Source organism: Arvicola amphibius, chromosome 10 (genome assembly GCF_903992535.2).
Source record: "Arvicola amphibius chromosome 10, mArvAmp1.2, whole genome shotgun sequence".
Taxonomy (NCBI): Eukaryota; Metazoa; Chordata; class Mammalia; order Rodentia; family Cricetidae; genus Arvicola; species Arvicola amphibius.
The window spans coordinates 61,029,972-61,053,375 of record NC_052056.1 but is presented as its reverse complement, the minus strand read 5'-3'; the positions used below and the strand labels follow the sequence as shown (position 1 = coordinate 61,053,375).

The following is a 23,404-nucleotide window of genomic DNA, read 5'->3' as shown; positions in this document are numbered from 1 at the left end:
GGTGAAAAGGAAAAGCATGGAGGGTAAAAGTGATGAGAAATGCGAATGAATGCAGAGAAGGGAAGGTTGTGCTGAAGAGGTGGGAAGGGACAGTCCGGTCGGGAATGCCTTCGACAGAGCATCACTCTTCAGGCAAAGAGGAGAGAGACTGCAGGAGTGCACAGAAGCAAGAGCCAGAAGGCTGGGAAAGTCTAGGGACCGAGTGTCATGAACCGTGACTGGGAGCTTCAGGGGGGGCCAAAACTCAAACTGAATACCAGTGTAGGAGTTTGGACTATATTCTATTTTCTCTATTCCCTTTAGTTGCTGAATTCTATATATTACCATGCAAGTATATAATGTACTACGAGCACACTACTCTCAAGCCCCACTACATTCCCCTTTCATCCCTCGCATTGTCCCCTTTGTTCCCCAGACAGTTTCACTTCTATTTTCATGCCGTCAGTACATTTATGACCCTATGTATCTATAAAGGATAAGGGGAGAAAAGTAAGAGGCGAGGGACAGTTAACCTTATGAGACGGACTTTATACGATTATCCTCATCAGCATCCATTTTCCTACAAACAACATAACTTCAGCTTTCACTACGGCTGAAGAAATTCCACTGCATGGTCAAACTACAAGGGGAAAGAAATCACTGAACATCCCTGAGCAAACGCTGTAGGGACTTTGTTTCCGAAACATTAAGTAAGCAACAGTATGGAGACCTACTACGTTTAGAGAGGCAAATGAGTTCAGTAGTTGTTAGAATAATCTCCACTGTGAGATTATGATTGCGAATGGCCATGTGACCTGCGCCTGCCTGGAATCCACGACCTGGTGAAAACAGAACCACCTTTATCACTTATTTTGGTCACAAGGCCAACACAGTCCAGGCCCAAGTGAGCAGTGTGCTCGACGTGCTGAATGTCAGGCACTGGCCAGCCAGCCCCTGAACGCCAGCTTTTGCTGGAGCTGCCGGACAGCAGCTTTTCTGCAACTGCTCTTGAGACTGCCAGGTAGAAAGTCTCCTCGAGAAGAAAGGCAATAAACCAGGACCCAGCTTAGAGACAGGCGCAGAAAGCGGACTTTCAGCACCAAGGTTTGGCTGCACCTAAAAGCAATACTATGACCTGGATTTGCTTTTTTGTTTGTTTTGTTTTGTTTTTTAAGAAACTATAAACCTTTATCTGGAAATGTAAAAAAAAAAAAAAAAATTTAAGGAAATACCAGGGAAGACTTGAAGACTTTACAGAAACTGGAGCCTGCTTGGATAAGGGACATGGGAAGAGGGAAGTATCCAATTTTACTGGGAGGTTCCGGCTTAGTTGACTACATTGAAAATGCTAGGGCTGAGGACAAAGAAAGGGAAGCTTTGGTGCACTGTGTGTTCAGAGTCACTGCATACACCTTACACCTTACTATCTAGTTTTGCTCCGGTGTGGGCCACTGTACAGTCAAGTGAGCACCGGGCAGAGCAGACTGCACAGCTCAATAGTGGAAAGGCTGTGGTTTTAGCTCATAGCTTCAGAGACAACTCCCAAACAACTGGCACTTAAGGAAACTTTAGGAGAAGATAAAGATCATTTTTAAGCACAATAGTATCTGCTATGAGGTAGTTGACGTACAAGGAAACAGTAGAGGACCTATTATGTAGTAAGTGCACTTCTAGGGTGAAGTTAAGAGTTAGGTCAACACCCCAATTTCCCATGTGCTCAACTTAGCTAGGGGAGCCATGGAAATAGGGAGAAAAAAGTTACACTGCTGCGGGTAATAACTGGACAACACACCTAGCACAAGGAAACTGGAGGCTGGACGAGGAGCACAACCCTTGTACTCTGGTATGTACCACACTCATTATTTTACTTAAGTCTTATGATTTTCCAGCAGGGAAGAGCATTGCCTCACGCAGGCAGGGCTTAGTAAGATGACCAAGTCAAGCACATAAGCTAGGATTCTGCTGAAGCTTTGGATATGAGATATGAAAAGAGAAATCCGAAATTTCATTGTGAGGCTCTGGCTTGGTTGACTGAGTAGAAAATGCTATTAACTGAGATAAAAACAAAGGGGAAGCTTTCGGTGGGTTTAAATTATGCACATTTCACTATCGAGTACTTTCACTGGGAAACTGTATATCCTTCATGCTTAAACAGCTGCCGTCTCGTCGAGATGACTTTCTGAACTGTGTGTTGTAGTGACCATGAAAGGTTATGTTTGCAGGGGCTCAGCCACAATGCCTCAATTCTCACACGAGGCATGTATGTACCAGTGTCTATCTGGGACTAAGGGGGCCATCAGTGCCATGAAGCTTTACTGAAAACATTCTGAACTAGTCAGCCACCAAGAGAGAGAGAGTAGCTTTACAAGGACAGTTTGAGTGAGTGACTGTGGGGCGCGGGACGGGGGGGGGGGGAATCTCACTGCTGAAATTGTTTAAAGTACTCTAGTTAAGAAGTTAGAAAAGTAACTGACAGAAAAAAAATATACCTGCAAAGGAGTTGTCCCACCCACCTAAACGACAGGCACAGGGTGGCAAAAATTAACATTATTGTGTACATTGGTCATGTTATCATGTTGGGTAGCAGCAGAGTATAGATAGTAAACGTCACTGGGTGTGAGTCTCAGTTCTCCCAGAGATCCATGCATAACACAGCAAGTTCCGTATCCTGTCTGTCACTGTGCCTGCTTCCTCCTCTGGGAAGTGATAATGTTACAGCAGGTACCTCACACAACAGTCAGGGCATTAAATATATTAACATCCGCAATGCTGTCAAGACCGTGCCTGGCATAGAACAAATAAGTAATGAATAACTACCTAACTAATGCAGCTCCAGCTAAATGGGAAAGAAAAACCAAACTTAACATAGCTGACCCAGCCTGCTCCACATGATAGCACAAGAAAATCAAAATTACCATAAGGCTTGCTTAGCAGCTACAAGGTACCTTTTACATAAAACACTTCACAGACATCTGGAGGAAGAATACATAGCCAAATATACAAAAGCAGAAACTAAAATGCTGAAAAGGGAAGTAAAATCAGTTTCATTTAGTATAGACCATTCAAAGACCTCAGGCAAAAACTCCAGTTCCAACCACTTTGTACTCAAGAAAGCACACCATAGCAGGGGTATCTTCTCCCAAGCAGTTTTCAATTCTACATGGAGAATATTTTGAGGTAAATTATTTTGCCTCTAGTCTTTGGCCTTCATCTGCTCTGGAGATCATCACTGTATCTGAATCTATTTCCAAACATCAAGAAAGACTTCCTTCTGCCATTATTTCTGTTGGGTATCTGCTCCGGCATCCTCTTAAGAAGTTAAGACTTGCTTCTGTTCTCGTGATGCCGGAGATGGAACTCAGGGCCGCCTGCATGCTTGCCAAGTGCTCTACTATATACTCCCCAACCTAAGCCCAGATGTTAATAAAGCAAATTCCCAATAGGAGACACATCTCTACAAAGTCCAAATGATCATAACTCTAAAGTAGCTTTTTAATCCTAATTTGGGCTGTTGAAAGAGCTCTCTGTGTAAAGCTGTTTGCCATCAAGCCTGACAACCTGATTCTAGTCTCAGCATCTACACGGTGGATGGAGAGAACCACCTCCTCCAAAATGTCCTCTAACCTCCCCATGTGCACACACATACGTGCATACACACACATACAAATATGTAACTGTTTAAATTAAAAAAGAAAATAAAATCTTAAATGCCCCTATTTCTAGAAGCTAAGACTTTCTGATAATTCCACATAAAATTAAACTTGCATTGTGTGGCAGAAGCGAAGGGGCTGAAGATGAGAAGTAAATGACAGAGGTCCTTTCAGGGCAGCGGGGATCTCGCTGACAAAGGACACAATTTCTATCATTTCAACAAGCCCACACCCAGTGCAATCAGTGGCTTTGCACACACAGGCCCTCCTCTCCTTCTAACCCACAGTCGTCCCTTCTTAACCTTGCTGGGTCAATTATAACCTAAACCTTAGCTCCCAGAAATTCTTACATTACCCTCATAATATCAGTCTGGATTGTCACCACAAGTTTTAACGCAGGGCACCGACCTTGTCCCCTGCTCTTATCTATAGAGTCTGGCCTATAAAATCTCACTACAGCACCTCAGTCCTTTCTCCCAGACTCTGAATCTCCCCCCCCCCCCCCCTTCAGCAGTCCTGGATCTTGGCTTCACTGTCTTCTATTCCCAGCCCTGAACGAATCATACCCATTCTCGCTCACTGTCCCTAAACTCTCCTCCCTCGTCCTTACACATGCCCGCCAGTCCCTCCTCTTAGAAATTCTTCCCAAACAAGTCACTCGCAGCGGTCGCTCTCAGGTCTGCCGCGCCCCGCACTGCGTGTCATACCAGCCCTGCCAAGTCTCCCGATGCTCGCGCGCACCCAGCAGCCCCGACTGCCAGCCGCTCCCAGCCCACCTGCTCTCCTCCGGCAGGCGCTCCCTGCCGCCGCCAAGATCCATTCGCGCGCCCTCCGGACGCATCCGGGACTGCAAGGCCGTCTCCGGGCTGAAGAGAGGCTCCCGGTCGCTTCGGTCAACAGGGCGCCCGGAGCACTCTCAGGAGAGGGACGGCACCATGGTTGGTGGGCTCGGAACCATGCACTACACCCCGGCGGCGTCAGTGCTAAGGACTGCTGCCTCAGCTGCCTTTCTACCCTTGCCACCACCACTTCCGGCCCCAAGAACTACAATTCCCAACAAGCCCTTCGAAGATTGGCCACTCCCGGCATGCACTGCCCTACCCAATCCCAGGCTGAGCTAACCTGGGCGCGCAGGCTCTAGTCGCCCGTGCTAGGCTAGTTTAACCAGGCGGAGTACCAGGTTGAAAACTCCAGCTAACCAAAGTCAGGAATCTGAGGGTACACTCCTGTCACACTTGATTCCTGGAAATCTGACTCTTATCGGAGGTTAAGATAGACAAGGAAACCGATATAATCAAAATTCGATAAACTTCACTTCAGTCCATCACCAATCGTGATTTAACACCTACACTTCAGCCCATCGTGATTTAACGTCTATTGGTGTTGGGGGACCCAACTCTTTAAATCAAGAGGTCACAAACTGAAACGCAAAGGAACAGTACAAAGGCTAGGCTTTGTGGGAAGGTCTTCAGCAGGAGTGATGTCAGGGTACACGTTCCTGCTTGTTTTTAAACATTTTTAAATGTATATGCGTGTGCCTGGATGTATGTGTGTATCACGTGCGTGTAGGTGCCCGCGAAGGCACCTACCTGGACAGGGACCCCAACTTGGAACCGGGTCCTCTGCAAGAACACATCGTTCTCAACCGCTGAACCAATTCTCCACCTTGTTTTGGTTTTGGAGCAGAGGCTGGCCTTGAATTCAGGATCCTCATACCCCAAGTGCAAATACTATAAGCATACACCACCAAAGCTAGACACAGCGGTTTCTAGGGTATGAGTTAACGGGGGTGAAAGGAGAGGTGGGAAAGATAGACTAAACGGCCCTGACAGATACGAAGAAGATATGGTGTTTTGGTAACTACTGCTTCATAGTAATCAAAATTGGGGGAAGGCAAGATGGTTCAGTAAGTAAAGATGCTTGCTACCAAGCCTGACTATTTGAGTTCCAGGCTTAGACCCCCATGTTGGAAGGAGAGAACCAACTCCTGAAAATTATCCTCTGTCCTCCACATAAGCGTTCGTGTACACACACACACACACACACACACACACACACACACACACACACAAAGTAAAATGTAACATAAAAGACGTTTTAAAGCCAAGAAGGGAATGAGACAGAATATTGTGGCGATGTAGGCATTCTCATGCAAGCAGAACAGGTGATGAATTTCGAGGAGCAGGAATCTTAACCATGAAACTGAGTTTTATCAAGTATGTACAAATGAGGAAATCTGGTCAAAACTGCTTACAAGGCTAAGTCTGATGATGTGGAAGGGGATGGAGCGGTACCACATTAGAGGTAAAAGGAAAGTAGATAGAGGGGGTTAGAAGTCCCAGATGAGTCAGTGGGTGCTGGACAGAGTGAAATGAGCCAGTTGCAAGAGAAGAGCAGAAGTCTGAACTGGGATGTTTCAGCCTTTTTCCAAGAAGGGAGTCTCACCTTAGCTGTAACTAAATGTTGACAGGATCTGCCCTTTAAGGTATAGTTAACTACATTTCTAAATATGGGCAGAATAATGTTCAGACCAAGGAAAGCTTTTCTCTAAGCTGAAGGGGGCCATTTGGTTGCTAATTTACAAACCAGACTTAAGCGAGGGCAGAGGGTAGAAGAATGAGGAGGTTAAGATTACATTAAGATTACAACAATATTAAGGTAAGAATCAGTATTATTTTGTGAAGGGCTGGATATAACATAAGAGGGTAGAGAAGAGAGCAACTCTTCTCTTTCAACTCCATTAAAACTAAGGATGGTTAAGAAAATAACACAGCTTCTAAGGATTCTCTAATTTGGGCTGGGGATGTAGCTCATTTGGTAGGCTGTTGCAGGATATTTGATCACACTGTAACACACAGATTGCTTTATTTACTAGAAAAACCTGTTTCTGGTGCAGGTCAGCCCTAGCATACCCCCTTTAAAACAAGAGCTTTCTGCTTAACTACTGTAAACAGGGTTAAATAAAGTCAACCACAGGTCAAGAGGCAGAGCCAGTAGCCTGGCAGTGGTGGTGCATGCCTTTAATCCCAGTTTGGGAGGCAGAGGCAGGCGGATCTCTGTGAGTTTGAGACCAGCCTGGTCTACAGAGGCAGAGCCAGCAACCAGTTGGCAGGAAGTGAACATAGGATTATTAAGAAAAAACCATAGAGAGTAAAGGGGAATTAGGAGCATGGATAGAGAGAGGCAGAGGAAGTAGAAGGGAGGGATATTCAGTTGAAGGGTCTAGTCTGAGACAGTGTAGGAGAAAGAGGTTTCTGGGATGTCAGCTGAGGAGGAAGATCAACTGGGTGCTTTCTCTGCCTCTCTGAGCTAGCAGGCTTTCACCCCAGTATTTGTCTGTTTTATTGGTAAAATCAAATGATTGAGGATTTTTTTGTTGTTTTTTTTTGTTTGTTTTGTTTTGGTTTGGTTTTGGTTTTTCGAGACAGGGTTTCTCTGTGTAAGAGCTCTGGCTGTCTCGGAACTAGCTCTGTAGACCAGACTGAGGTTTTGTTGAAAACAACAGTAGCCTCCAAGGTTCAACCCCCAGCACCACGGTGAGACAGTGGAGTATGTCTGTAAATCTCAGAACTCGAGAGGCAGAGGATCACAAATTTAACTGCATCCTTGACTACATACAGAGTTCAAGGCTGCCCTAGTGCTCGATGTGAGATCCTGGACAGTTTCAATTAAGAAAAGACAAAGTCCAAGCCAGGTGTGGTATCAGATGCCTGCAATTCCATCAGTCAAGACGCTGAAGTGGGAGGACTGTGAGCCGAGCTACAGAGTAAGGTCCTGCCTCAAAATAAATAAATAAAAGTTAAAATAAAAAAAAAGTATTTCAAATTAAATACAATAACTTTTTTTAAAGATAATACAAAATGGTTAGCTTCAGTGCTGGAGAGATGGTTCAGAGGTTAAATGATGGAGGAGTGTTTCTATCAATCTGTTGATTTCATTGGATAATTAATAAAGAAAACTGCTTGGCCTGATAGGTTAGAACATAGGTGTGTGGAGTAGACAGAACAGGATGCTGGGAGAGAGAAGGCAGACACTTCAGGCAGTCTCCATGGTCAGTTGCCATGCTTTTCCTCTCCAACACAGACGCAGGTTAAGATCTTTCCTGGTAAGCGACCACCTCGTGGTGCTACACAGATTATTAAATATGGGTTAAAAGAAGATGTGAAAATTAACCAATAAGAGGCTGAAACTAATGGGCCAGGCAGTGTTTAAAAGAATACAGTTTCCATGTAATTATTTTGGGTAAAGCTAGCGGGGTGGCGGGACACAGCCCGCCGCTCCTTCTACAGCTAAGAGCACATACTGCTCTTCCGGAGGACTTGAGGGAAGGCACTGTCCACACCCAGACAAACCGTGTGTCTGGCAGGACTTGCCCTTTTCCCCGCCCCTCTGCATTGCTAAAAACTTTTACATTCCTAAAGCCAGTCACCAAGCTCTGTTTTCTTATTTGGCCACTCCTTCTCCCGAGACTGTTTACCAAGGCTCAGCTATAAAAGTATTAAAATCCAGCAATCAAAATCCCTCTTGGCTGCACTAATTAACAGTCCAGTTAAAATGAATAACATCCTAACATGGGGTTTCCCCTTTTACCTTTATAAACTGCCATTTGCCTATGGGCCACATCTGTTTCCTCTCTATCCAGAGACAGTCTTTTGTCGTCATCCAGCCTCTGGAACAAATGTCCCTTCCTCTTTTCCTTGTTCCCTTCTTCTCCCTCATCCTCTATCTCCTTTCTTTGACTCTTACTCCCTATTCCTTGTCCCTTTGGGGCAAACAAATTTCCTTTGTGCTGAAAACTTGGTGTCTGGAGTTGAGCTTCACTGAGTTTGGTTCCCATCACCCATGTCAGATGATTCACAACTACCTGTAATTCCAGCTCAGCGACCATCTAACTTCCTCTTGTGATCTCTGCAGGCACTACATTCACATACACAGACAGACAGACAGACAGACAGACACACACACACACATTTGCTGTGGAATGATCCTCTTGTGCACTGTAAAGATCTGTCACTCAAATTAGTCTCATAAAAGGCTGGTTGGCCAGTAGCCAGGCAGAAAGTATAGGCAGGGTGACCAAACCAAGAATGATGGGAGGAAGAAGGGCAGAGTCAGGAGTCACCTGCCAGATGCAGAGGAAGCAGGAGATGAATGTGCCATACTAATAAAGGTGGCAGAGGATAAATAAGGAATATGGGTCAATTAAAATGTAAGAGTTAGCTAGTAACAAGCCTGGGCTATCAGCTGAGCATTTATAATTCATACTCAGCCTCTGAGTCAGTTATTTGTGACCAGGTGGCTGGGACAGGAGACGTCCGCTTACACATAGATGCTGTGGAATAATCCTTTGTACACTGTGAAGATGGTTTGCTCTCATTGGTTTAATAAAGAGCCAACTGGCCAATATCTAGGCAGAAAGAGGTTAGATGGGAAAGCCAGACAGAATGCTGGGAAGAAGAGGGCAAGGTCACCAGCCAGATGCAGAGGAAGCGGGAGATGAACATGTCGTGCTGATAGAAGGCACCACCACATGATAGAGCATAGATAAGAAATATGGGTTAATTTAAGCTGAAAGAGCTAGTCAGTAACAAACCTACGCTATCAGCTGAGCATTTACAATTAATAATAAGTCTCTGTGTGGTTATTTGGGGAGCCATGGGTCCTGATGAAAAACTCCGCCTACATATATACACATAATTAAAAAAATAAAAAAATACAAATCCATCTACCATTTTTTTTCTTTTGGTTTCTTTAAGACAAGGTTTCTCTGTAGCACTGGCGCCTGTCCTGGAACTATCTCTTGTAGACCAGGCTGGCCTCCAACTCACAGAGATCTGCCTGCCTCTGCCTCCCGAGTGCTGGGATTAAAGACATGTGTCACCACCGCCCGGCCATCTACCATGTTAATATAATTTTAAAATAACTATTTCATTATCTCACTTGATATAGCAAAAGTATTAAATAGAGTTCAACATTCGAAATTAAAACTCAACAAACTAGGCGCAGATGGGAGCTTCTTCATCCTAATAAAGAACATCTTTTAAAAATGTGGTACAAACAAAAAGCATCTTTAAAAAAATCTGCCCTAGTTAAGGAATACTTGGGACAGTGAGATGAGTCAGCAAATAAAGGTGCTTGCCACCAAGCCTGACCTAGGTTTGATCTCCAGGACCCCATGGTCAAAACCAACTCCTACAAACTGCTCTCTGACCTCAACACACATGCATTAAAATACATAAAAATGTAAAAGAAAGAAAGAGAGAGAAGAAAAGCACCCCCTCCATTGGAATGTTTTCCCTCTGAAGTTGAGAGCAAGGTAAGGACATTCAGTTGAGCTACTAGTTAAAGCATGGTACTAGAATCCCTGGTGCAATATGGGCAACAAGTAAAAGACATACAGGTTGGAAACAATTATACTAAGTAAAATTTTTTCAAGTTTTTTTTTTTTAAAAAACATGGTATGAGCTCATTCGTATAAAAGGGTGAAAACTGTAAACTTATCAACAATGACTAAAGCCACATTGGTGGCCCTTTAGATAGCAGGTGAGGGGAAGAACACAAAAGAGCACAAGACAACCTTTACAAGTGATTGATATATTTATTATTGATGTATTTATCATTATATGGTGATGTTTTCACAGGCATCTGTTCTGTGCACCTCTATAAACTGTATACTTTAGATGAATGTCTTTTCCTGGCTATCAGTTGTATCTCAACAAAATCGAGGGAAAAGGAAACCTAAAAGGTGCACTAAACAAAACAAAGTCAAGGGGGAAGTGTGAGAAAGTTGTGAGGATTGTGAGCTGAGCTACACAATAACTCCAAGCTCAGCTGGCAAACTGAGAGCAGTACAAGCAAGAGGACTGGAGTTCCCTCTCCTGCACTCCCCCAAAGAGCCAGGCATCCTAGCACTGGAAAGCAGGGGGATTCCTGGGGCTTCTGGCCAGCCAGCCTTGCACAATTGGTGCATCCAGGGTCCCAGGTAAGAGTCTGTGACTCAAACAGGAAGAGGGCAGGGTGGGAATGATACAGACCTGGTGTACTCAGATATGAAATTCACAAATTAAACAACAATAAAACCAGGTTGGACAGCTCCCGAGGAAGTACCCCAGAGGCTGATCTCTGGACACCAGAGCACCTGCGCATGTATGCACACAAGGGATTGCAGAAACCCTCTGGGTGCTCAGAAAATACGGTTTGCTCTGCAAGCTGAACAAAAGGAAGAGAGACATTCATTTCACTTACTGTTTATCTTCTGAGCCTATTACAATGTCTGGCATTCAAGCCCTACCCATATATGTGTGCACACACACTTATACCCCACACACTAAACACAGAATACGTATAATATATAATCTTAAATACTACACCAGACACAAATGGTAAAATTGATGTTTGTCCAAAACATGTGACATATCATGTCCTTGCTTATCTGAAATCCACATTTAATTGGCCCTCTGTTTTCTCTGGCCATAGTAGGCATTGTCCCGTCTACACTGTATGAAATCCAGCCTCTACAAAGGGTGGCTGCTTGAATTCTATTTCTTTCGATTTGGATTCGGAACTGTTCCACTCCAGGCTAAGGTAGATGCCACATCCACAACAGTACCTCATTCACACACGTATTCAAAACCTCTGGCTCTGCAGGTTGTGTGAAGGTAAGAGCTACATTCAAATTGTTTACGGCTTCTTCTCTGAGCCTATTACAACACCTGGGACACAGTGAACATATGATTAACTGAATAGCTAACGCTCGTGCTCCGAGAAAATGCACAGTTGACCTTTTAACTCCAGCCTTTGCACTGGGCCAATAAACACCTCTGTCAGCTGTGTGTGCTTGAGTGCTTACAAGTGTGCATGTGTGCTTGTGTGTGTGTGTGTGTATCTGTGTGTGCAGTAGTGACAGAGGAGGCACCGAGCCAGGAGCAACGACAAGCTGGTCACATCCATAGTCAGCAAGCTCAGCTAGCTCATAGAGTGGTGCTGCCCACATTTAGTTTGGCCTTCTATCTCAATTAACTCAGTGGAGAAACTTCCTCATAGACATGCCTGAAGGTTTGTCTCCTAGGAGACAATCACATAGTCAGAACTAAGACATTAATATCTAATATTATATTTATAACTTTTTATTATTTCTTTTCAATATGAACTCTCAAAATAATGTAAAATTCAGAATGTAAAGTCGTGACTATAATCCTGGAAATACAATTTATTTTCTTTGTTTTTTTTTAAGTTTTTGGAGACAGATTTTTCTCTGTGTAACAGCTCTGGCTGTCCTGAAACTCACTCTGTAGACCAGACTGGCCTCAGATTCACAGAGATCCACTGGCCTCTGCCTCCTGAGTGCTGGGATTAAAGGTGTGCGCCACCACCAACCAGTCAGCACAATTTATTACTATGACACGAGGGAGGTATAATGGAGATTCAGAGAGTTTAAATATTTACCTTAAGGAACAGAGCTTATGGGAATCAAATTCAGACCTGTAACTCAAAAGTCAGTTTAAAGATCAGTTTGACTATACCATCTAATTGATTTGGATTGATTACTTCTAAATCTAGTCTTTATGGTAATGTTTTATCGGCAGAACACTTCTCTGATCACAATTTCATATTTAAACTTTAATTGCTACACAATTATAAAGTCAGATTTCTTCACAAAAATAGTAGCGAATAGTAAGTATGTGCAGCAGGTGGAAACACTGGCGCCCTCACACGCTGGTGTCTCGAGCGTTTGTAACATAAGCACTAGGAAAAGCAATCTGCCAGTTCCTTAAAAAGCTCAAGTGCACAAGGCGGTGGTGGTGCACGCCTTTAGCCCCAGCACTCACAAGGCAAAGGCAGGTGGATCTCAGTGAGCTCGGGGCCAGCCTGATCTACAGAGTGAGTTCCAGGACAGCCAGGGCTACACAGAGAAACCCTGTCTTGAAAAACCAAAAGAAAAAAGACTTGAAGTGTTATCATATATATGATCTAGCAATCTATATCTAGCATATGACTAAGAAATGAGAACTTATGCCCACACAAACCTCATATAGGAATGTTCATAGCATGCTATTTATAGTAATCAGAAAGTGAAAATAGCCCAACTGTCTATTGGAAGTATGGAATGGAATACTATTCAAGCATTAAAAGGAGTGAGGCTTGGACTCCTTGTTAAAAAATAAGCCAACCTAGAAAACCTTGTTCAGTGAAAGAAGCTGGAAACAAAAGATCATATATTACATGATCCCATTTACATGAAATGTCCAGAATGAGCAAATCTACAGAGACAGATAGTAGATTTATAATCAATGCCATTTTTGTTCTGTTTTGTGTGTGACCTGTCTACTGACATAATAATCCCACAATGCTTCATTCTCGTATCTTTTGAAATCTGGAGACTGTGAATCTCTGAGACTTTAGTCCTTGGGGAAGCTTGAAATTCCAAACAAAACAAGAGGTCGTGATTGATGAGACACCGAGGAGCAGTCTAAATAACTAAAAGACTTGGAACCAGGCTTCAGTTGTGAGAGGAGACCAGGACAAAAGGTAGTACTTACCATATTAGTGGAGGAAGCTCTTACACATCGGTGTATTTGTTATCTGTTCTATAAATACCTAAATTAAAAAATCCAAAATCTAAGCATACCCAGTTTATTATAGTAAATGCATGCTACCAAAATCTTACATAAGACTAGAAACAGGATGAGCCGGTCAGATAGATGGCTCAGTGGCTAAAGGTGCTTGCTTTGACAATTTGAGTTAGAGCCCTACATGGTAAAAGAGAGAATAGACGCCCACAAGTTGTCCTTTGACTTGACACGTGCGCTATGTCACATGTGCTCTCACACACAGACACACAAAAACATATAATTATAAAAAGTATACAGAATTTTCAGGGTGGGTATGTAAGTGAACACTCGGCCCTAAGAAGGCAGAGGCAGGTAGATCTTTGTGAGTAAGAGACCAGCCTCACTGATTACATAGGGAGTTCCAGGTCAATCAGGGCCACATATGAGACACTGCTGTTAAAAAAAAAAAAAGGATACAATCTACACTCTCTGTAGTTTACAAATGAGCAGAGGGTGCAGAGTTATAACTAATGGCAGAGGGCTAATGCAGAAAGAAATGTTGTGTGCTTAGAAAAATCTCAGAACTGTAAAGAATTGTTTATCTTTTCTTTCCCGAGACAGGGTTTCTCTGTGTAGCCCTGGCTGTTCTAGAACTCACTCTGTAGACCAGGCTGGCCTTGAACTTAGAACTGCACCTGCCTTTGCCTCCCAAGTGCTGGGATTCAAGGCGTACACCACCAGCAGCCAACTCAGAACTATAAAGAATCTTAAGACAACTTAGAAAAGCGTAGAGTACTTTCTTGTTTTGAAGCTGACTAAGGTCTACAGAACTTCATAAGGTAATATAGCCAATGACTGAAAGGAAAGGAAATGTACTATTCAATAAATCAGGAACCTTGGTAACTTTTTTGTTTGGTCGGTTGGTTTTTGTTTTGTTGTTTTGAAACAGTCTCACTCTGTGGCCCTGATTTGCCTGGAATTCAGAGATCCACCTGTCTCTTGAGTCCTAAGATCAAAGGTGTGCACCACCACACCACGCCTCAACCCATCCACATTCTTCTTTGCAATCTAGCTTCCCTAGCTGCTAGCAGTTCAAAGGAAGTGGGGGTTGGAGAGCAGAATAGCAAACTCAAGCACCTGTGCCAAAAGCATCAGGCAATTTTACTCAACATACCAGATTCTATTGTTGGATCTTTGCTGAGTTCAAACCTTTCACCATTAGTTTCTAATACACCTTAATAAGCGTACACTATGTTAACTGAGCATATACAGTTATATTTTTGCCACAGTAAAGAAAACTAACTTGACTTTTGTTGTTTTGAGCCAGGCCTCTTTTACATAGCCCTGATTGTCCTGGAACTCACTAACTAGATCTGGCAGGCTTCCAACTTACAGAAATTCGCTAGTCTCAGCCTCCAGAGTGCTGGGATTAAAGGTGTTGGACACCACATCTGGCCCAACTTGACTTCTGAGAATAAGGAATTGTATTTCTTTCTTTCTTTCTTTCTTTTTTTTTTTTTTTTTTTTTTTTTTTGGTTTTTCGAGACAGGGTTTCCCTGTAGTTTCTAGAGCCTGTCCTGGAACTAGCTCTTGTAGAACAGGCTGGCCTCGAACTCAGAGATCCGCCTGCCTTTGCCTCCCGAGTGCTGGGATTAAAGGTGTGCACCACCAATTGTATTTCTTAAAGTCTTAAAAGAAAATTTTATGTTTCCTTGAGCTAAGACTACTGTGGCTCATCACACGTGCGCGCACACACACAAAATGTTATGGTTCTTTGCTTTTGGCTGGAATCATAACTTGGCATGGCTTTTGTTTTTAACCATACTTCAAATATAGGAAGCATGTAGTTTTATTTTTAAGATAAATCAATAACTGTCCAATCTCTACTAGAAAAGGCAGATATGATATAACTAGGTTTCAGTTGGTAAAGTAAAACAGAAAAAGTTAGAAAATATAATACTTATATATGCAACTGTGCATGATAAGAGATATTTTAAGTTATGGGAATCCCAAGCAAAAAATAGTAAAACGTGTCACGGCTGTTGAATTCGCAAACCACATGGCATTGTGACATTACTAAATTAAACATAGGCTACTGTGGTTTTTAGATACTTCGGGTTAGCACAAATCTCTGGCTCAGGTCCCTACTAAAGAAATTTTAGGAAGTGGAGAAAATGGTGGCAGAGATTTCGACAAGGACAGAACATTTGACGTTATGTCTGAGATTGTTTTGAGCTGTTGGGGGGGGGGCGGTGAATAACATGCACGCTTCTACGCAAATGTGCTGTGTGAGAAAAGAGGTAAAAAAGATAGATTATAACGTTTTGTAAATGGAAAACGAGTTATTACGCAGGAATGTAAACATCAAATTTTCTAATAACGACGATTAGTGAAAAAACATATCTTCCTCTAGCATATCAATTGAACGACAGAAAAATGCAACTATATAAACAGAAGTACTTACCCTTCCACGGGAAGATGAGATCTTACAAAGGTAGCTAGTACCGTGCTAAATATTTATAGAGTACCGACTGAGAGATGGTGCAAATATATTAGCATTTACTTTAATTGTTAAGGTGACACAAGACTGTCACTGCAGCTTTTGCTGTTGGGCGAGGGAACTCCGGGGGGTCTGTCCAGCCTCCCGAGACTGCAGTGCAGAGGGGCGTGCCGAGTCTTTTCGCAGCAGGAGGGACCGGGAGAACACGCAAGACCGGGCTGGTGTTTCAGGCTCGGTTCCGGAGGCGCTCGGGTCCAGCCGCTGCCACTGGTGCGGAACGTCCAGGCGCTAGGACAGCGGCTCTGCACGGCGCCAGAGGATGCGGCTCTGGAGCGGAGCCCCCGGCCAGCAAGGGCCGCTAGGGGCCAGTTCCGCGTGGGCCGCTCTGGCCCTCGGTTCGTCTCGGTAGCCCCCTCCCCTCCCGCCGCCGAGGGTGGGCGGGGAAGGACGCAGCCAGCGCGCGTGCGCGCTCCGCGCTGCAGCTAGTCTGCGTGCGTGAGTGGGAGGCGGCGGGCCTGTGACTCTGGCCTTCCCGGCTGACTGCTCCGACGCCGCAGCTCCAGTCATGAACCGGTTCGGCACCCGGTTGGTGGGAGCCACGGCGACCCAGCCACCGCCGCCGAAAGCCCGCAGCAATGAGAACCTCGACAAAATCGACATGTCCCTGGGTGAGGGGCCGGGGCGGCCGCGTCGCGGTGGGGGAGGGGGCGGGAGTCTCGGTGGGGGAAGGGACGGTTGGTCGCGGTTGCCGGGCGGGTTTGGTCGCGCGTGGGCTGCACCGGTGGGGACCCCCGAGGTGGGGCGGGAGAGACCCCGGCGTGCCCAACCCCCGAGGGGTAGGGAGGGGCCATGGTGAGGACTGGTCGGGCCGCGCGGCCCGCAGGGACGGCGGGTGCCGTCCTTTTCCCACGCGGTACGAGCTCTCTCGGGCCACGGTTTCCCTTAGGCGTGTGCGCACCCCACCGGCCTTTTCCTTTTGAAGGGTCTTAAAAGCCGGTTAGGGCTGCGACCGGTTAAAGCCAGCGGCTACAGGAAGGATTTGCTTGGCATGACCGTGCCTAGACGTGCGCCTGGCACGGGCGACTTTTCAACCGGCGCCCTCCTGGGAAAGCCGTGGCGGGGGGCGGGGACGCGGTCCCGGAACGGGCGCTGTGAGCTTCGTTAAGCCGGGACCGTATTGCTGTGTTTGATTAGGTGTTTACTGAAGCACGTTCCCTAGCCGGGTCTCAAAGTTAGCCAGTTGGGGGCGGGGAGGCAGAGATGTACACAGATTGCTAAAACGTCTGTTAGAACCAGGGGTCCAGCACACATAAAAAGGGTGCCGTTGATTACGTTTAAAAAAAAAAAAAAAGGCATGATATGATAATAGTTTTTTTATTTTCGTAAAAAAATTCAGATCCAACGCTGAAGTCTTCCGTTTGGTCCCAAAGTAATTCCATTTTGTAGACTCAAGTTATGGCAATGGATAGAGTCAGTGCTGCCTGCTTTTTCTTTTCCTGGGTCTTTTCTCCCCACCACCACCCCTGACTACTTAATTCAGGTGTGACCTTTTCTGAGGATGGTATTTAGGGTAATACTGTGCCTGGAACCATTCTTTTGCTTGCTATTTCTTTAAATTCGTCTTACCTCTTCTGTTAATTTGGAAAGTTTTTGATCATCAGTTGAGAACTCTTTCTTGGTGTCTAGGGTTGCCTCAAGTCAGAACCTTACACTTGAATTAGAAGATTAGCAGGCATATGTTTGGCATCTGTTCTGATGACAGTGCTGATCAGTAATGAACTCCTAAGAAAGTGGGGACAGCTTTTGAGCGAAAGGTGTGAATCCGTATAACAAATGCTGGATGCTTACAGGCTGCTAGGCAGTGGGCTAAATAATACACATTTAATTTCCTGACAACCTCACAAGTGTTGTGCTCTTATTGATAGGTAATCTAGAGCCATACTATTTCAGGGGGACCCTGCTCCTGACACTTCTAACCAAGTGACTAAGGACAAATTACTTGTTAGTGCTTTTTGTCTAAAAAGGTGATGGTGGGGGCTAGAGAGATTGCTCAGTGGTTAGCAGCATATTCTGTTCTTACAGTGACCCAAAGTTTGGTTCCTAGCACCCACTTTTGCCAACTTGGCTCCCAACTTCCTGTAACTCAGTTCCAGGGATCCCATTCCCTCTTTTGGCATCCATAGACACTGTGCTCATACACAACGAATTAAAAATGAAAGTGTAAGAAAGGTAACAGTGATTACCTAGAGATAGTTGATTGTAGCCTGTATTCTAATTGTTCTTAATAAAAACCCAAAGTCAGATATAAGGGTGAAAACTAAAGGATCAGATCAGAGTGGCCAACCACTAGAGTTCTCACCTCTACCAATGCTCAGACCAAAAGGGTGATCCTTCCTCAGAATGCCTTCTCTGACTGCTCCTCAGACGGACTGCTTCAGACTGCACTGAGTTCCCGTCCCTTACCACCTTATATTCCTCTCTCCACCCAGCCATATCACTCCTGTCTCCCTAGTGCTGGGGTTATAGACATGGGATCCTAACTGCTGGGATCACCTTTGTGTGAGCTCTGTTTCTGTTTTAGACAGGATTAATTTCGTGTAGTTCAGGGTGGCCTTGAACTAACAGAAATCTGTCAGCTTCTGTCTCCCGAATCTTTGGATTGAATGTGTGTGCCACCGTTGCCTGGCCTCGAGTGGTTTAGCTGTGCGCTCTGATCTTCAGGCAAGCTTTACTTGTTAAAACACAAATATCACCACATTTGGTTCACTCCTGCCTTTGATTCCAGAGATTAAACTCCAAGTCATCATGTTTTTGCTCACTGAGCCATCTTGTGTTTTTAGTATGTGTGTGTATGTGCAAGTACTAGGCGTGTGGATGCCAGAAGTTGGCATCTGGTGTCATCTTCAGTTTCTACCTTTATGAGGCAGGGTCTCTAACTGAGCCTGAAGCTCATCCATCTGCCTCACCTGACTGGCCAGCGTGTATCAGGGGTCCTGTGTCTGCCTTCACATTGCAGGGATTACAGACTTGTGCACAGAGCCCAGCTTTGTATAGGAGAGCTGAGGATCTGAACTCAGGTCCTCATGCTTGTTTGGTAAGCATTTTACTGACTGAGCCACCTTTCTAGTCCCGTTTGTGTGTGTTTGATAATAAGGACATCAATTAAAGAAGGCTGGTTCTTTTCAAAGTAGAAAAAGAGTGCGTGGGGCTGGAGAGATGGCTCAGGTTAAGAGCACTGTCTGCTCTTCCAGAGGTCCTGAGTTCAATTCCCAGCAACCACATGGTGGCTCACAACCATCTGTAATGAGATCTGGTGCCCTCTTCTGGCCTGCAGGCACACATGGAAGGAATGTTGTATACATAATAAATAAATAAATCTTTAAAGAAAAAGAGTGCATGGAGAGCTGATCGAGCCGTCTTTTTCTCAGGAGAGTCATCAGTCCTCCAGGTGCTTTGCTTTTAGTGAGAATCTTAGAGATGCTGTCTTACCAGGCCTACAAATATTTAGAATCTGCACCTGGGTTTGATGAAACACACCTTTAATACCAGCAGAGAAGTGGCCGTAGGCAGAGCTCTATAGAGTTTGAGGCCAGCCTAGTCTATATAGTCTAGGCCAGTCATGGATACATAGTGAGACACACGTCCCTGCTGCCGCCCCTCCCCCACCCCCCCCCACCTCACCCCCTGGAAAAAAGTCTGGTTTTCTTTCTTTTCTTTTTTCCTCCCTCTTTTCCTCCCTCCTTCCTTTTTTTCTTTTTTGTGGCTCTGCTGGATTGATATAAGAACTTATAGAGTATCTACTAGTATCTAACTAGTAACTGACATTGACTCAGCTTCTTAATTTAAAAATTAATATTATAGCCCTTTTTTCATAGGATTGTTGTGAGAATGATTGAATGCACTATAATTATCTCAGACACAAACACACGTACAGTTATGTGTATGAGTATTTTGCCTACAAATGTCTGTATACCATGTGAGTGCCTGGTGCCTGTGGAAACAAGAAGAGGGTGTCCCATATCCTGGAACTTGAGTTGTAGCCGGTTACAAGCTCCTATGTGGTCACAGGGAATTAAACCTGAGTTTTCTAGAAGAGCAGCAAGTGCTCTTAACTGTTGACCCATTCTCTAGCCCAAGAAAAAACTTTATAAAGTAGTTCATTGTAGTGCCTCTTTTTTCTTCTCGTACCTACCCTGTGTACTCATTGGGTAGGAGAGGCCATTTTCTCTTTGCATATCAAAACATTTTGTCTGAGGACTTAGATAATGAAGTGTTTTTCTATTTTTAATTATTAGTTGTGGCAACAATTGTGATATACACCAGTAATCCAACATCCAGCACTCTGGAGGATAAGGCAAGAGGATCATGAGTTTGAGGCTGGCCTGGGCCACAAGCAAGACCTTGTCTCAGATTAATTTCAGCTATATTTATGTCGTATATTCTCTTTGTAAAAATTACCCTAGTATGTTGGGCAATATGTATGGCACATGCCTTTAATGTTAGCACTTGGAGATAGAGGGAGATAGAGCTCTGAGTTCCAAGCCAGCCTGGTCTATGTGTTCAAAGCCAGTCAGGGATATATAGTAGGACCTTGTCTCAAAAACAACACAATTACCCTAGTAGTCAAAGCCAACACCTCCTTTGCCTTAATCCTCTGACCGGATTCATTGTTTGGGTATATTCTCAAAGCTTTGAGGTTGTAGATGTCTACTGGAAAATAAATAGTAAACTATTAAGGGAAAACAATGTTTCCTGTTTTCTTCTCAATGAGAATTATAAGTTCATAGGTCTGATATTTATGAAACCTTTTGTTTTAAACATAGTGTTACGATTTAGTATCTCTCAAAAGACTTCTATGTTGAAGCCTTAGTTCCCCAGCTGGTGGGTCTACTGAGAAGTGATTGAGTCATGAAGCCAATCCAAATCCAAAAGGCTACTCTGGATTTGACTTTGCTAAGTTCGTTAACTGAGTGTGTTATTTAGGAGAGGCAGGGCTGAGATGGGGGAACAGGTTACTAAAGGTGTACCTATGAGGGGTAGTGCCCTTTTCTCCTTTCCTGGATGTCAGGGGCAGTCAGCTTTCCCTCCATGCCCTTCCATCATGATGTTCTCTGTCACTAGAGACCTAAAAACAAAGGGGCCAAATGACCACAGATTGAATGGAACCTCTGAAATTATGATCCCCCCCCACCCCCGCCGAAAAAATAACTCACCTTCCTATTTTCTTTTTCCTTTTGGTTATTTTTCTTCAATGAAGGAATGTTACTAACACAAATGGCTTTTAGTGTCTTTTATCTTATTGATATTGAAGAACAAACGTAGGGTCTTAGGAGTGCTTACAGTGGAACATTCTACCACTGAGCTACACCTCCAGCCCTTGTGTTTTTAAATTTAGCAAGCTATTTTGCAGTTGGAGATTGGTCTCAAGAAGACAAATAATGTACTTTGAAGTACTTTAAATTACATGTATTTGTTTGTGCATGTTGCTGTGTGTGTTTAGGCCAGAGAACAATGTATGAGAGAAATAATATAAGTCATATAAGAAATGATCCTTATCATTTTTTTGTATTTCTTTCTCTGATTTAGGAAAATAATTATATTGACATCTTTATGGTTAAAATTATTTGGAAAAACAATTGGAACTAACCTGTAGCTTTAGTAGGAAGTTGCTGACTGCAATTTCTTTAGTTAGTTGCATTGTCCGTCATCACAATTAAGGTTTGATTTAGGTACTAGAGGAGTTTTCCTTCCTTCCCTTTCCTTCCCTTCTTCATCCTCTCTGTCTTTGTTGAGATAGAGTGACATTATGTAGCCAAGTCTGGCCTAGGAGTTACAGCAGTCTTCCTGCCTCACTCTGTCAAGTACCAGGATTACAAGTGTGTGCGACCACACCCTACTGAGTTTGGATAGTTCTTTTTCTGTTTTTTAACATTTATATTTTTTGGGTCTGAGATTGCACAACACACCATGGGTGTGTGAGTCAGAGAACAGCTTGTGAGGATCAGTTCTCCCCTCTAAACTTGGGCCATCAGGCCTGGAGGCTTGGGGGTAACCTTTATTTGTGGAGCCATCTCCCTGGCACCAGATGGTTTTTTGAATGAGTATATTGTTGTCTTCTGATAACCTTTGACACTTAATGAGTAAGAATTTGAAATACATTTAGTTTTCTCATCTTTACATTGTTCACTGTGGTACTAACAAAGTGTGATGTTTATGAATTATTCTGAGGGGTTTGATAGTGTGTTTGGAATAATGAAGCACACAGAATTAGGTCAGAATAAAAGAAGTAATTATGAATGACTTTGCTAGAGAAGAACAGAACTGAGTACTCTATCTTTATGATGATATTTGTTAATTTTGCTTACTATTTGTATGCCTGTTTCCATAAATAATTGAAACTATTAAGAATGAAGACTGTCTTACACTTTTGTTTCCTTTATGGTAGACTTACACGTGAATTAATTGCATAAAGTGTACACCCAATAAGTGTTTTTTGAATTCGGGTGAATTTAAAAATGTCTTTTGAGGTCTTTATTGCTATTTTTGAATTGGTTGGTTGGGTCTTTCTGAGAGCTCAAACTCAATATGTAGTCAAAGCTGGCCCTTGAACTCCTCCTGATCCTCCTACCTCTGCCTTGTTTCCCTGGGATTACAGGCATGTGCCACCATGTCCAAGAACAAGAGTATACATTTTGCTGATGTTTGTAGTGCTGGGGTTTGAACCCAAGGCCTTATATGTTCTAGGCAAACACTACTACTGAGCTAAATCTACCTGCTGTCCCATCCCCCTGGCAGAACTCATTAGTTGATAGATCTGCTTTTGTCTATTGATTGGAACTTTGACTAGAGAAACTTTTCTCAAGCTATTTCATCAGGTAAAATGGCTGATTGAAGCTTAGGATGAGGGAAGAGGATTGGAATCTAGGTAGCCTAAGCTATACAGTAAGTTCAAAATCAGCCTTGAGTATATACTAAGGCTGTCTGAAAAAGCTAAGATAATAATAATGGGGACTAAGTTGAGGATATAGGAGAATATATTTACTATAAAATGAGACTGAGCAATTTATTCATTGTGTTAAAATGAAAATAATTATGGCATTACCTCTTTTGTAGATGATATTATCAAACTGAATAGAAAAGAAGGAAAGAAGCAAAATTTTCCAAGACTAAATAGAAGACTTCAGCAAAATGGTACCCGGCAATTCAGGATGAGAGTACGGTGGGGAATCCAGCAGAATTCTGGTAAGTTTTAAAATGCAGTTATTTATGGATTCATAATGTAATGCGTTCAGCATAGACTTAAAACCTTAAAGGAATACACCAATACCACTATGTGATTTTTATTTGCATTCAGATATTTGTTCTGAAAACTTAATAAAAAATTATTTCCTAAAATAGCTGATAATTGATCTTTAAATACAAAGTTGTTTAAAAGTGATCTCAGTTTATAAATAGTTTAAGTTAAATCTAGAGTTTAGAATTGCCAAAGATGATATATAGCATCAGATTCTGTTTCCCCTCCCTAGTAACAATCTGATGGATAACTGACTCCAGATTGAATTTGTTCAGTGAAAGAGCATACTGTACCACAAGAAAACTTACTCTGTGGTGAGACAGCTCTCTTTACTAGAAGATTCTCAGTTTGAACTAAAGCACATCTAAGTATAACAGAAAGCAAATTCATGTGGTAAAGGAGAATCCTTTACTATGTGCAGACTGCTATT

At 43.4% G+C, this 23,404-nt stretch overlaps 2 protein-coding genes across 4 annotated transcripts in view; one reads left to right on the top strand and one right to left on the bottom strand.

The window, feature by feature from the left end:
* Window positions 1–16,078, bottom strand: part of Rubcn (rubicon autophagy regulator) — a 59,955-nt gene extending 43,877 nt beyond the window's left edge. For 2 of the 3 annotated variants that reach the window (XM_038344585.2, XM_038344586.2), the window contains exon 1: window positions 4,406–4,649. In XM_038344585.2, the coding sequence (XP_038200513.1) occupies window positions 4,406–4,470 (65 nt within the window). In that variant the 5' untranslated portion in view covers window positions 4,471–4,649. Of the gene's footprint in view, window positions 1–4,405; window positions 4,650–15,644 lie in introns of those variants that run through there. The other variant, XM_038344587.2, reaches the window with a different exon arrangement.
* A 74-nt stretch (window positions 16,079–16,152) lies between these two features.
* The window catches only part of Fyttd1 (forty-two-three domain containing 1), a 31,519-nt gene continuing 24,267 nt past the window's right edge, over window positions 16,153–23,404 (top strand). The window contains exons 1-2 of the mRNA XM_038344588.2: window positions 16,153–16,348; window positions 22,794–22,922. Of these exons, the coding sequence (XP_038200516.1) occupies window positions 16,246–16,348; window positions 22,794–22,922 (232 nt within the window). The 5' untranslated portion in view covers window positions 16,153–16,245. The remainder of the gene's footprint in view (window positions 16,349–22,793; window positions 22,923–23,404) is intronic.